Source organism: Myodes glareolus, chromosome 27 (genome assembly GCF_982192425.1).
Source record: "Myodes glareolus chromosome 27, mMyoGla1.1, whole genome shotgun sequence".
In the NCBI taxonomy this organism is placed as follows: Eukaryota; Metazoa; Chordata; class Mammalia; order Rodentia; family Cricetidae; genus Myodes; species Myodes glareolus.
Window position 1 is genome coordinate 43,331,683 of NC_142052.1, and position 12,123 is coordinate 43,343,805.

Below are 12,123 nucleotides of genomic sequence, written 5' to 3' on the forward strand. Positions count from 1 at the left end.
CCCAGCCACCAGGTACCTTGGCCTAAAAGTTTCAAATGTGCAGCTAAGAAAAAGCTTCTAAACTCCTTAACTTCTGACCCTAACATGCATAGCTGTTCGAGCAGATTTCCTGTCAGGTAAAGACAGGTAAAGCCTGCAAACTCTTCCTAGTCCCAGATGGTCCTGCAGAGCCTGCAGAGTGAAAGCCTGCTCTTCCCAGAGTTGGCCACTATTCCAGCTTTGGGGTCCCCCAACAAGGATGCTCCAATGTCAGCAATAAGTAATAATAGATGATTAAATCATCCCTTCTTATTACCATAAAAAAAGGCTGGGATGGCCGTGCGGTGGTGGCACACGCCTTTAATCCCAGCACTGGGGAGGCAGAGGCAGGTGGATCTCTGTGAGTTCGAGGCCAGCCTGGACTACAGAGTGAGTTCCAGGGCAGGCTCCACAGCTACAGAGAAACCCTGTCTCGAAAAACAAACAAAAAAGACTGGGATGTTAGTGTCAAACCAGGGACAGCTGGCCTATCTAACATATCCCAGTGGACCTGACCCCCAGGTTCTCATGGGACCCTTCACTCCGTTACAGGGTATGACTTAAATACCCCATCCTCTATCCTGAACTGTGCGGCCCAGGGGCTGGGCTGCCCTTCCTCGAGAGGCTCTTCCCTATATAATCCAGACATTTTCGTTACCTTTGGTCTCCTGGTTGCTGCAACTCTGGTTCCTCTCTCTCCCCTCCCCACATGGCCCAGCTCAGTTTGGTCCTGTCCATTCTCTCTGCTTATGCCTTCACTTTTATGTGTAATAGACTTTATCCTCCGCCATACCTAGGAACGGTCACGTCCTTTCCTTTATTTTTTCATTCCACCACTTATGTCAGGTTCCTGGTGCCTTGACAGACGGAGCCCTTGAACAGTGAGTCAAATGAGCTTCCTGCAAGAGCTGCTTCTCAGGCGGTTTGTCACAGCACCCAGAAAAGTAACTGTTACGTGTTTACTTGATTCTAGTAACCTGTAAGGATTGGGTTCACCTTTATTGCTGTCTATGTACAATTTGGAATTCTGTGTTTTGACAGTCTCATTTATCTCACTCCTGTGGCCCCCACTGGCCTGAACTCCCTATAGAGAGATCAGGTTGTCACATTCGTGGTGATCCTACTGCCTCTGCTTCTCACATACTGGATTACAGGCCCGCGCCACCAAGAGGACAGATGGAAAGAACAATGTTTGCTAGTGAAATCGTAATCTGTTCACTTTTCCAACTGAAAGTCACTCCTGCGGATTACATGGTTTGTGTCTGTTAGCTCCTTAGACTCTCACCTATACACTTTGTATCCAAACCTGGAAGTTCAGTAAATTGTTTTGACTGATGTTAGTTATTCAAACAGAACCACATGAGAATACTTCACAGGTGTGGATGGGGGAGGTGGCTAGATGGGAAGCTCTATGCTGTTAAATGAAACTAAGATTATGTGATGGCTAACATTGTTTTAAGTTTAAATTTCTGTGCTTAAGAGGCCTGGCTTTTTTGTTGTTGTTGTTTTTCTTTTGGCTTTTTGAGGAGCCTACCACCCAGCTCCCAAATAAATCACACACGGAGGCTTATTCTTAGTTATGAATGTCCGGCCTTAAAAAAATAAGGCATTCCTTTGTATTAAAACACTGACTAACAGCAGTGGTACAGAATATGCTAACAACTGGGGGTGAACACTACGGGCCTCCCCGACAGATGCCATTACTGTAAACACCAGAAGAACCTCCGTCTCCGATGTAATCAGAACTGGATAAAGGCCAATGGGCATGTTCCAGTGACGAGCTTGCCAAGTGTCTGTCCAGGCCTGCTGCAGCTACTGAGCAAATGGGTTGGCATGAATAGTTATGTCCTTGATGTGCACATCATTAAGAGGTCTGTATGTCTTCTCGTTCACTGGTAACTTCTCCAGTTCATCCAAAGTCTCCAGACCATCTATGACCCTGGAAGAGAAGCAATGTGCTATGAGAATTGTCCTCAGCTTGAAATAGAGTGTCTGCAGCAACTAACTACAGTCTCCAGAGGGGAGTGCTCCACTCAGTGAGATAGAGTGTCTGCAGCAACTACAGTCTCCAGAGGGGAGTGCTCCACTCAGTGAGATAGAGTGTCTGTAGCAACTAGTCTCCAGAAGGGAGTGCTCACCTCAGTGGGCCTTCTCTTCTGATCACGTGGCCTGGCAGGATTGTAAGGTCAGTCCCATCCACGGAAGTCACCAAGGAGAGTTAAGTGGCCCTGAATTCAGGCCCACACTTCCTCAGGTCTTTCTCATTACAACTGGGTGATCTCAAGGATATGTATACATACCTGCTGCTATGGTTTGGAACTTGAGTACCCCTCAGAGGTCCATGTGCTAGTTGGTAACCAGCTTGGGATATTGGGAAGCACTAAAGCCTTTAAGAGACAGAGTCTAGGTCCCGAGCAGATGGTCGCTGTTTGCAAGAGGATGTGAGTTCAGACCCCAGCACACCTATAATCCCAGAGCTGGCTGAGTGGAGATAGGGGCCTTTTTCGCTAGCCAGTCTAGCTGAATCAGTGAGAGACTAAGGAAGCCACCTGGTAGAATCTCTGCCCCCCCCCCCCACAAACAAAGAGATGGGGGCACAGCCGAAAGCCTCTGGGTCACAGATACTCTGTTCTTAAAAAGAACTGTGGAACCTTATCTCTTCCCTTCTCTCTTGCTTCTTGGCCACGAAGTGAGGAGTTTGGTCCACCACATGCTGCCGTGATGTGCTAAATAGGCCAAAGCCCTGAAGCAAATGATCATGGGCCAAAACTTCTAAAAATGTGTTTTTTAAAATATTTATTATGTATACAGTGTTCAACCTGCATGTATGCCTGCACACCAGAACTCACTACAGATGGTTGTGAGCCACCATGTGGGTACTAGGAATTGAACTCAGGTCCTCTGGAAAAGCAGACAGTGCTCTTAACTGCTGAGCCATCTCCCCAGCCCCTAAAAATGTGTTTGTTTGTTTGTTTGTTTTTAAAAAAAGCTTTTTTATTTTTTTAAAATAATTTATCTCATGTGCATTGGTGTTTTGCCTACATACATGTCTGTCTGAGGGTGTCAGATCCCTTGGAACTGAAGTTAAAGACAATTGTGAGCTGCCACATGGGTGCTGGGAATTGAATGCAGGTCCTCTGGAAGAGTAGTCAGTGCTCTTAACTGCTGAGCCACCTCTCCAGCCCCAAAAAAATGCCTTTCCTTAAAACAAAATACAAGGTTGGAATCTAAGCCTATGCATTTGCTGAGTGAAAATGCTTTTATATATTACAACTAAATACAATGCAATGCAAGGATCAGGGTTTATAGATACACTTACATTTTTATTTTATGTATATGGGTGTTTTGCCAGCATGTATATTTGTAAATCACATGCATGTAGTGCCCAAGGAAGCCAGAAGAGGGTGTGGTATCCCAAGAATTGTTGTTACAGAGGCTGCAAGCCACAGTGTGGGTCTTCCTCTGGAAGAGCAGCCAGAGGTTTTAACTTATGAGCCACCTATCTCTCCAGTCAATGAAACATGTACTTAAATAAAAAGTGTTGCTGAGTATCTTAAGTTTTGTTACATTTGTTTCTGCTGGAAAACATTTGTTTAATGATGCAGACATGTGTTACATTCTCTTATGTTGCATTTTATTTCATCTGCGAAGCTGTGTTACTTCGCCTTTCTAAAACACCTGAGAACGGCCCATCGGCCAATCAGCCAATCACAAGGCAGGAGAAAGGATAGGCGGGGCTGGCAGAGAGAGAGAGAGAGAATAAAAGGAGAAAAAGATAAAGAATCTAGGAATGAGAAAAGGGGGAGGACATCAGGGGTCAGCCACCCAACTAAACATCAAGCTACAGAGTAAAAAGTAAAGAAAGGAATACCGAAATAGAGAAAGATAAAAGCCCAAATGTAAAAGGTAAATGGGATAATTTAAGAAAAGCTGGCTAAAAATAAGTCTTTAATCCCAGCCTGCAAAGGCAGGTAGAGTCTGTGAGTTCAAGGCCATCCTGATGTACAGAGTGAGTTCCAGGTCAGCTGGGGCTCCACTGTGAGTCCCCGTATCAAACAAGCAAACAAAAGCACACAGGGAAGAAGGCCAGAAGGGATAACCACACCACCACACCTTCTAGGTTTACTTCTACATTCAAGACAATTAAGTCAGGTGGTGGCACACGCCTTTAATCCCAGCACTCGGGAGACAGAGGCAGGTGGATCTCTGTGAGTTCAAGGGCAGCCCGGTCTACAAGAGCTAGTTCCAGGACAGGCTCCAAAGCTACAGAGAAACCCTGTCTCGACAAACCAAATAAATAAATAAAAGCAACTTTAAAGTGTCTATAATGCACAATTAGGCAAACAGTGCCGAACAGCTCCCCAGGATCATTTTTTCCTCTGGCATCCTTTACTGATGGCACAATCCATCCAGCTGAGCACATCACATGTTCTCCCTCATAGGTAAGGTGTGGGCACACTGTCAAGTTCTAGAACTTCTGGGAAAGTTTTTTTTATTTTTTTTTTTTATTTTTAACTCTTTAAAAAGTATATTTATTTATTGCGTGCAGTTGTGGATGTGTGTGCAGAGGCCTAAGGATTTCTGTGGTGTGGGTTCTCTCCTCTCTCCTTTCCCCTTTACGTGGTCCCCAGGGTCAGAGGCAGGCTGTCAGGTCTGCCCACGACAGACAAGCGCTTTCTTGACGTGTTGAACCACCTCGCATCACTAGCTCAGTGCGAAGCTGTTTAGGAAGGTCCTTGGCCCCTCTCCTTTTTGCTGGACACACGTTCTAACTAGCTGTGTTGCCTGGATAACTGAGGTGAGCTTAAGAGTGAAAACCAGCGACGGCTGAAGAGCAAGAGGTGCCTGGAACACAGGTGACAGCCATCTTGATAGTCTACTTTGTTTACGTCACTTTCAGACAAATATATGTGTGTGTATATATACATATATATTAATTTATGTATTAATTTGCATAACTTGCCTAAGCAATTCTTTCGTGGCTCTTAAACAAAATAAAGAAAATGAAGCTCAGACAGTGTATAACTTCTTCAAGGTAAGACAGCTGCTGACTGGTGGGCCTAGAGCCCAGGAACTCTAGCTGCCCACCAGTCTTTCCAGCGTGAGCTATGCTAGGATCACGGGCGTACACGGATGCACCAAGAAGACAAGAACACTCACTTTCCAAACACTGTGTACTTCATGTCCAGATGCGGCTGCTTGCCGTAGGTGATGAAGAACTGAGATCCGTTGGTATTTGGGCCATTATTAGCCATAGATACAACACCTCTAACATTGTGCTGAAAAAGACAAACAAACCAAGGCATTAATTTAACTGTGCTTTGTCAACTGCAAACCCCAAAGGTAAATGGAAATCTTCTCTGCCTTCCCAATATCCAGGAGAGGAAGAAATCATTTAGCTGGTCTCTCTCTCTCTTAGAATAAATGCAAATGTAAAGATTATGTATTTTCTTTTTTTTGTTTTTCGTTTTTTTTTTTTGAGAGAAGATTTCTCTGTGTAGCTCTGGAGTCTGTCCTGGAACCCACTCTGTAGACCAGGCTGGCCTTGAACTCACAGAGATCCACTTGCCTCTGTCTCCCAGTGCTGGGATTAAAGCCGTGCACCACCACTACCCAACAAGTATTGTCTTTATCCCTGATAACCATGACTACAATTTGCTTATGTAAACATATCTTCCAATCAATTCCATTTCACCGTGAAGAAGTAGGCACAAACACTTTTATTTCTATCAACGTATAACAGAAAAATTCCTTATATCTGATTTAAGGAATAGTGTGCTGGAACGAAGAAATGATGAGGAACAAAACCCAAGTCCCCCAAATCTCTTCCTGCACACTGGACTCTGCTAGTTCCTTGATCTGCTGAACTAGTTATACTAGTTTAGGGGTCTTTCCTTGATCTGCTGAACTAGTTATACTAGTTTAGGGGTCTTTCCTTGATCTGCTGAACTAGTTATACTAGTTTAGGGGTCTTTTCAGACGCTCACGAAGGTCAAGCAGATTGCAGTGATGGAGTCTGGCAAAGTCAACAGAACATCTCTTGCCCGAGGGCTTTTCTCTTAATGGCCACAGAGAATGCATCAGTGGCTCTTGCTCCCACGGCCGCTCAATCAATCTATTACCCCGAGACGGGATGATCTGAGGAAGCCTCACCTAGCTCTAATATCAATACTACTGGTTTACGAGGTGTGGGATATAAGAGTTGAAAGTGTCTTACTGAAGTATATAAAAATATGTCTGAGCTGTGCCAAGGAGAGGCGCCCAGCCACCAGCAGAGGCGCCCAGCCACCAGCAGAGGCGCCCAGCCACCAGCAGAGGCGCCCAGCCACCAGCAGAGGCGCCCAGCCACCAGCAGAGGCGCCCAGCCACCAGCAGAGGCGCCCAGCCACCAGCAGAGGCGCCCAGCCACCAGCAGAGGCGCCCAGCCACCAGCAGCAAAGCACATGAACTCCAGCATGAGGGGAGCTGAGGTACGAGGACTGCGAGTGAGACCAGACTGAGCCACACAGCACATAGACTGAAGGAAGCCTTTTCGCTACTGAATACGCTAAAGGGTTTCGTTTCCGACTTAAAGGCGTGTGTCTCTTGGAGTGTATGTACAAGAGCTCCCTGGCATATAGAGCATGTGAACCTTTAATTCCCATTCTCAACTCTGGTGTGTAAGAAAATGGTTTTTTTTTTGACAGGGTCTCATGGAGCCCAGGGTAGCCTCAGATTCATTATGTAGCTGAGACTGAACTTGGACTTCTGATCCTCCTGCCGCTACCTCTCTAACGCTGGGATTACAAGTGTGCACACCATGCCTTGTTCATGTAGCTCTGGGGAGCAAACCCAAGGTTTCCTGCCTGCTGGTCAAGCACTCTGTCAACAGTAATGTCCCCAGATCAAGAGAGAGATATCTTAGACTGGTCTCAAGTTAGTCATCCTCCTGCCGCATCTTCTTCAGCATTTGCCTATTAACTGGCACCAGTTATTTCTTCTTCTTTCTTTTTTTTAAATAAAAAATAGTTTCTTAGAGGGCTGGAGAGATGCCTACATGTATGCTGCAGGCCAGAAGAGGGCGCCAGATCTCATTACAGATGTTATGAGCCACCATGCGGGTGCTGGGAATTGAACTCAGGACCTCTGGAAGAGCTGTCAGTGTTCTTAACCTCTGAGCGTCTCTCCAGCCCCCACCATTTTTAAGTTTTAAAATTTTATGTTTATGACTGCTTTGTCTAAGTCTATGTGTGTGTGTGTTGGCACATACTCCTACAGAAAATTAAAATTATTAAAAATAAGCCTTAAAAAAAAAAAGTTGGAGGTGCTGATGGCTGACAATGCAAGAAGTCTTCCTCCCTTTCCAGAAAGGCCGGCGAGAGGCTGGTGTGGTGCTGCAGCCTTGAATCCCACACTTGGAGGCAAAAGCAGGCGGAGCACGCGAGTGGGAGGCAAGCCAAGTCTACACAGACCTTCAGAAAGCAACTGAACAACAGAAACCAAAGATGGACGGCCAGTGACTCACGTCACTTAACTCAAGCTTCACGATGGGAGGCTGAGCCCTTTCCTGTGTTACGGGCTGACCACCTGACAGTGGACATAAGGACAAGCTCCTTGCATGTCCTGATGCAGGTGACACAGACACCAGAGTCGATGCTGGGCTAGAAGTGCCACTTACTTACACTCTGGGTGTCACTCACTGAGGATGCAAACGCTCCAAAAAGTATTTATCTGTTGATACAGGGTCTCACCGTGTAGCCTTCGCTGGCCTGGAACTCACTGTGTAGACCAGGCTGGCTTCAAACTCAGAGACCCGCCTGCTGTTGCTTCCCAAGTAGTAGGATTACAGGTGTGCACCATGGACGTAGCACCTGGCTCACAACGACATCAGTGTGTGCTGTCGGGTAAGCAGGAAGCACAGGCTGTACCTTCAGATACTCGCTGTACTCGTCCTCGAACTTCCTGCCCCAGATACTGCTGCCTCCCCGTCCGGTGCCTGGGGAACAAGACAAGCCGATCAGCAGGAGCCTCTCACCAGACCTCAGTGGGCTCCAGGACGAGCGGGAGGACCACTTTATATGTTTGTTTGTTTATATGGGGGGGTTCCAACCCAGGGTAATGCACAAGCTGGGCAAGTGCACAACCACAGTCACATCTCCAGCCCTAGCAGAACGGCGGGGAAGAGAGAGCTGTTAAGGTCTGCACACAGGACTCCACAGATGCTACACAAGTGTCCGACCACTACCACTGAGTTACGTATCTCCAGCATTCCCATCTCTTTTCCTTTTATTACTTTTAGGTAGGGTTTCTTTAGTTAACCTGTTGACCCTGAATTTATGACCCTCCTGTCTCAGCCTTCCAGGTACCCGAGATGATAGATCTGTACACCATCTGGCCTCGAGCACTTACCCCAAATTAACAGTACAGACCAGAAAAGTAAAATCCTCCCAACAAGGAGAAAATACCCCTCATTAATAACTGATCATATTTTATAGTTGCAGGCTAATACCTCCTTCTAAAAATATCTTGCTAGGTCTATAGAATGAGTTCCTGGACAGGTTCCAAGACCTACACAGAGAAACCTTGTCTCAAAAAAAAAAAAAAAAAAAATGAAAGAAAAGAAAAAGAAAAAAAAAACACTCAGTGTTTTACAGAGGACTTGGGTTCAATTCCCAGCATCCACATGGTTGGCTCAAAACCATCTAAAATTCCAGTTTCAGGAGAGCTGATACCTTCCTTCTGCTGACCTAAGCAGTCACCAGATACACACGCAGTGACTTACATACATCTAGGCAAAATACTTAGAAATAAATACACATTTTTTTTTTTTTCGAGACAGGGTTTCTCTGAGTAGCCCTGGCTGTCCGGGAACTTCCTATGTAGACCAGGCTGGCCTCAAACTCAGAGATCCGCCTGCCTCTGACTCCTGAGTGGTAGGACTAAAGCCGTGCACCACCACAGCCCAGCCTAAGAATCAATCATCTTTAAAGAAACAAAGCCCTTAAACGTTTCTGCTACTGTCAAAGTAGCCTTGTTATAGCCTCCCTGTTTTATTTCTCAGTTATTGTAGATACTTTTTTCCATATGACTAAGTTCAGTTAGTGGAAACACTCACCTGTCGGGTCTCCTGTCTGAACCATGAAACCCTTGATGTTTCTGTGAAACACACAGCCGTTGTAGTAATCACTGGCACAAAGAGCCAGGAAATTCTGAAGAGATAAAAAGAATGACTGAGAAACAGATTTGGCAGAAACGTACTTCAGATAAACGTGCAATCCTAGCCCCCGAAGACGTGATCGTGGCACACGTAACTGTGACTTCCAGGCGCTGGCCACTCTCCTCGCCGGGGTTAGGATGGTCAGTCTTCAGCAGGTCCTGGGAAGGCCCGCACGCTGCATATCTTAAGGAATGGACTCTTTTGCGGTTATTTGATTCCCTACTGGAGTTCCAGTACCCGAGGGTAGGGAATGTCTCTTGCTCATCATGTACCCTAGACATGGCTGGAAAGTCTTCTGACAAATTACTGCAGGGATGAACAATAGCTGACTCCTCTTCCTTTTGTCCTTGCCATCTCAACAGGCTAAGTATTTACAGAACAATTCTCTTATGTCTTAATCATATTTCCTGAAAAAATGAGGCACAAGAAAAAAAGATACTGGACACTTTATAGTGACAGAGAAAGTACCTACCAATTTATATCTTTAGTGTGGTATGCATGTAGTATGTGCATCCATGTGTGTGTGTAGGTAGGTAAGCAAGCCCCTGTGCAGATGCAGAAGCCAGAGAAGGAAGAGTATCCTAACCTATCACCCTCATGCTTCTCCCTGGGAGACAGGGTCTCTCACCAAACCCGGAGCTGGCTGGCGTACAAGACCCTGTAATCCTCTTCCCACCAGCACTGAGTTACAGGTGAGCATGACCACCCAACATTTATACAGTAAGCCCTCTTCCCTGCTGAGCCAACCCCCTCTTCATTAACTCTGACGTCACAAGGGGAGACTACCCCTGCAACCACGGTACCCCCTCCTGACAGCGACTCTGACGTCACAAGTGGAGACTACCCCTGCAACCACGGTACCCCCTCCTGACAGCGACTCTGACGTCACAAGTGGAGACTACCCCTGCAACCACGGGACCCCCTCCTGACAGCGGGCCCACAGAAAGCTTTCTAACTTCCCAGGCTGGATAAATCAATTTCAAAGTGGCTGTCCTGTTACATCAGAGTGTTTTTGTTTAAGTACGGGTCTCACTCTATAGCTCTGCCTGGCCTGGAACTCACTACATAGACCAGGTTGGCTTCTGCATCCTGAGTGCTGGTCTTAAAGGTGCGCGTCAGTCACCACATTACGACACTCACCTCACACGTCTTGGGTGTCCTCTCGCAGAAGACTTCTATTTTGATATCTCCCACATCTGTATGCAATGTCACAGACTGAAAAAAAAGGACACTGTGAGAACAGGTGACATTCCTTCCAGTAACTACAGGTTCTGTCTTATTTCTGACTGGATATTTAAGAAGGCAATCTGATTAAAGACATTAAAGTTGACTTGTTCACATGAAGTGGCTCCGAGAGACAAGTCACACTCATTTTTCCAAGTTTATTTCAAAAGCAGGACAAAAATCTCTAAAAGATTCATATACACGAAAAAATGGCATTTCTGCTAAATTTCGGATACAACCATTATAACTGAAATAACTATTCCTACTTTGAATTTTTACGATTCTACTCTGTCCTGCCCAGCCTAGTACACATATCTCTCCCCAGCCCCCCTCTCCGCTCATCCTAGGTAAGCACTCCACCACGGAGCTACACACTCAGTACCTCATCTGACTTCTTAAAAAAAAAATCATAATTAAAAAAACTTGTAATGGGCTGCAAAGATGGTCTGGCAATAGAGAGCACCTGCTGCTTTAAAGGGGAACCCGACCAGTTCCCAGCACTCCCACCAGCTAGTAGCTCCAGCTCCAGGGAATCCGACAGGGTTAAAAGCAAGCAAACACCCAGCTAGAAGAATTCTACAATACTTACCATCCTCTCTTTCTCGATGGTTCTGGGGCGACTTGCAGAGAAAACCTGAAGATGAGTTCCTAATCCTAAAAGAAGGAGGAATTCGTTTCAGCCCTATTTTTCCCGCCATATTTTTCCATCATTACGGTAGATTTACAATAAGCTCAGGATAGCATCCTCTAAATAAAAATCCGATCACAGAAGTGTTGAGATCCTACCCAACGCAACAAGCGCTCCCCTCAACATTCTACTTTCTTTGCTCATTTTTCTTCAAGGTTCTTTCTGCAGGCTACTAGACATATTCCCCCCCGTCCGGATACTGGTCTAGCTGGGCACCGGCGCTCCCTTTACCCAGGACGCCGACTTTACTTAAGACGTGTGTGCAATAAACTTCACACTTCGCAGGGTTTTTTTTTTTTTCAAACCCCAGGCCTTACTAACCTGACGATCGTATTTAAAAGCGTTTTCTCGTACGCCCTCCCTATTTGCTTTACCCGTAGTAGCGGGCACTAGTACTAGTATACAACGCCGATCAAGTCCCTGGAAATAAAACATAGGCGCAGCGGGCATCAAGTGCACAAATGAAAGGAGAATCGGATGCCAGATACACCGGACCACTTCCGCCCACCGTACTTCCGGGCGGAGCGGAAGTGACGCACAAGAAGGGGCTCCGGGACTGGTGAGTAGGGGACGTGTGAAAGGTTCACCACGCTGCAGGGATTCTAGGGAGCTGGCTAGGGCGAGGCCAGGAGCGACCGGGGCGGACACCCTGTTGCTGCAGGAGGGGGTGACGGTCCTGATGCAAGGATGCAAGGCTGTGCCACGTGGCCCTTGATTATCCTGGAAAAAGCCTTGAACCATGCATGCATCCGAGCCAGACACGAGTGCAAAGAGAGCGCTCGTGCAGCTTAAAATTAGCAAATGGCCCAAAGAGATTCCAAGATTTCGACTCTGGGCTTGAAACAGTTGAGTCTCTCCACTATACGTCTCACAAGACATCTTTCCAGTTCTCATTCACACTCAACTAGCGAGGCTTCACTTTCAAGTTCCTGGCAGTGGACGGGTGTAGCATTGGCGATGGAGTCCTCTCAAGGTCTCAGGAGACCCCGTTTTATTT

General features: G+C 46.4%; 1 protein-coding gene across 3 annotated transcripts; it reads right to left on the bottom strand.

Annotated features, from left to right (window-relative positions):
- Positions 1–1,585: 1,585 nt before the first annotated feature.
- Positions 1,586–11,633, bottom strand: Ppil3 (peptidylprolyl isomerase like 3). Of its 3 annotated transcripts, none has more exons than XM_048428732.3 (7): positions 11,448–11,633; positions 11,028–11,092; positions 10,355–10,429; positions 9,113–9,206; positions 7,926–7,993; positions 5,179–5,297; positions 1,586–1,957 (listed from the first exon to the last, which is right to left on the bottom strand). In XM_048428732.3, exons 2-7 carry the CDS (start codon positions 11,028–11,030, stop codon positions 1,831–1,833), a joined length of 486 nt encoding a protein of 161 aa, XP_048284689.1. In that variant the 5' UTR covers positions 11,031–11,092; positions 11,448–11,633; the 3' UTR covers positions 1,586–1,830. The 3 variants fall into 3 exon arrangements, with proteins under 3 accessions (XP_048284689.1, XP_048284686.2, XP_085540202.1); XM_048428729.3 differs by having other exon boundaries at positions 11,501–11,628; XM_085684076.2 differs by lacking the exons at positions 11,028–11,092; positions 11,448–11,633 and adding an exon at positions 9,310–9,621.
- Between the last annotated feature and the right edge of the window lie 490 nt (positions 11,634–12,123).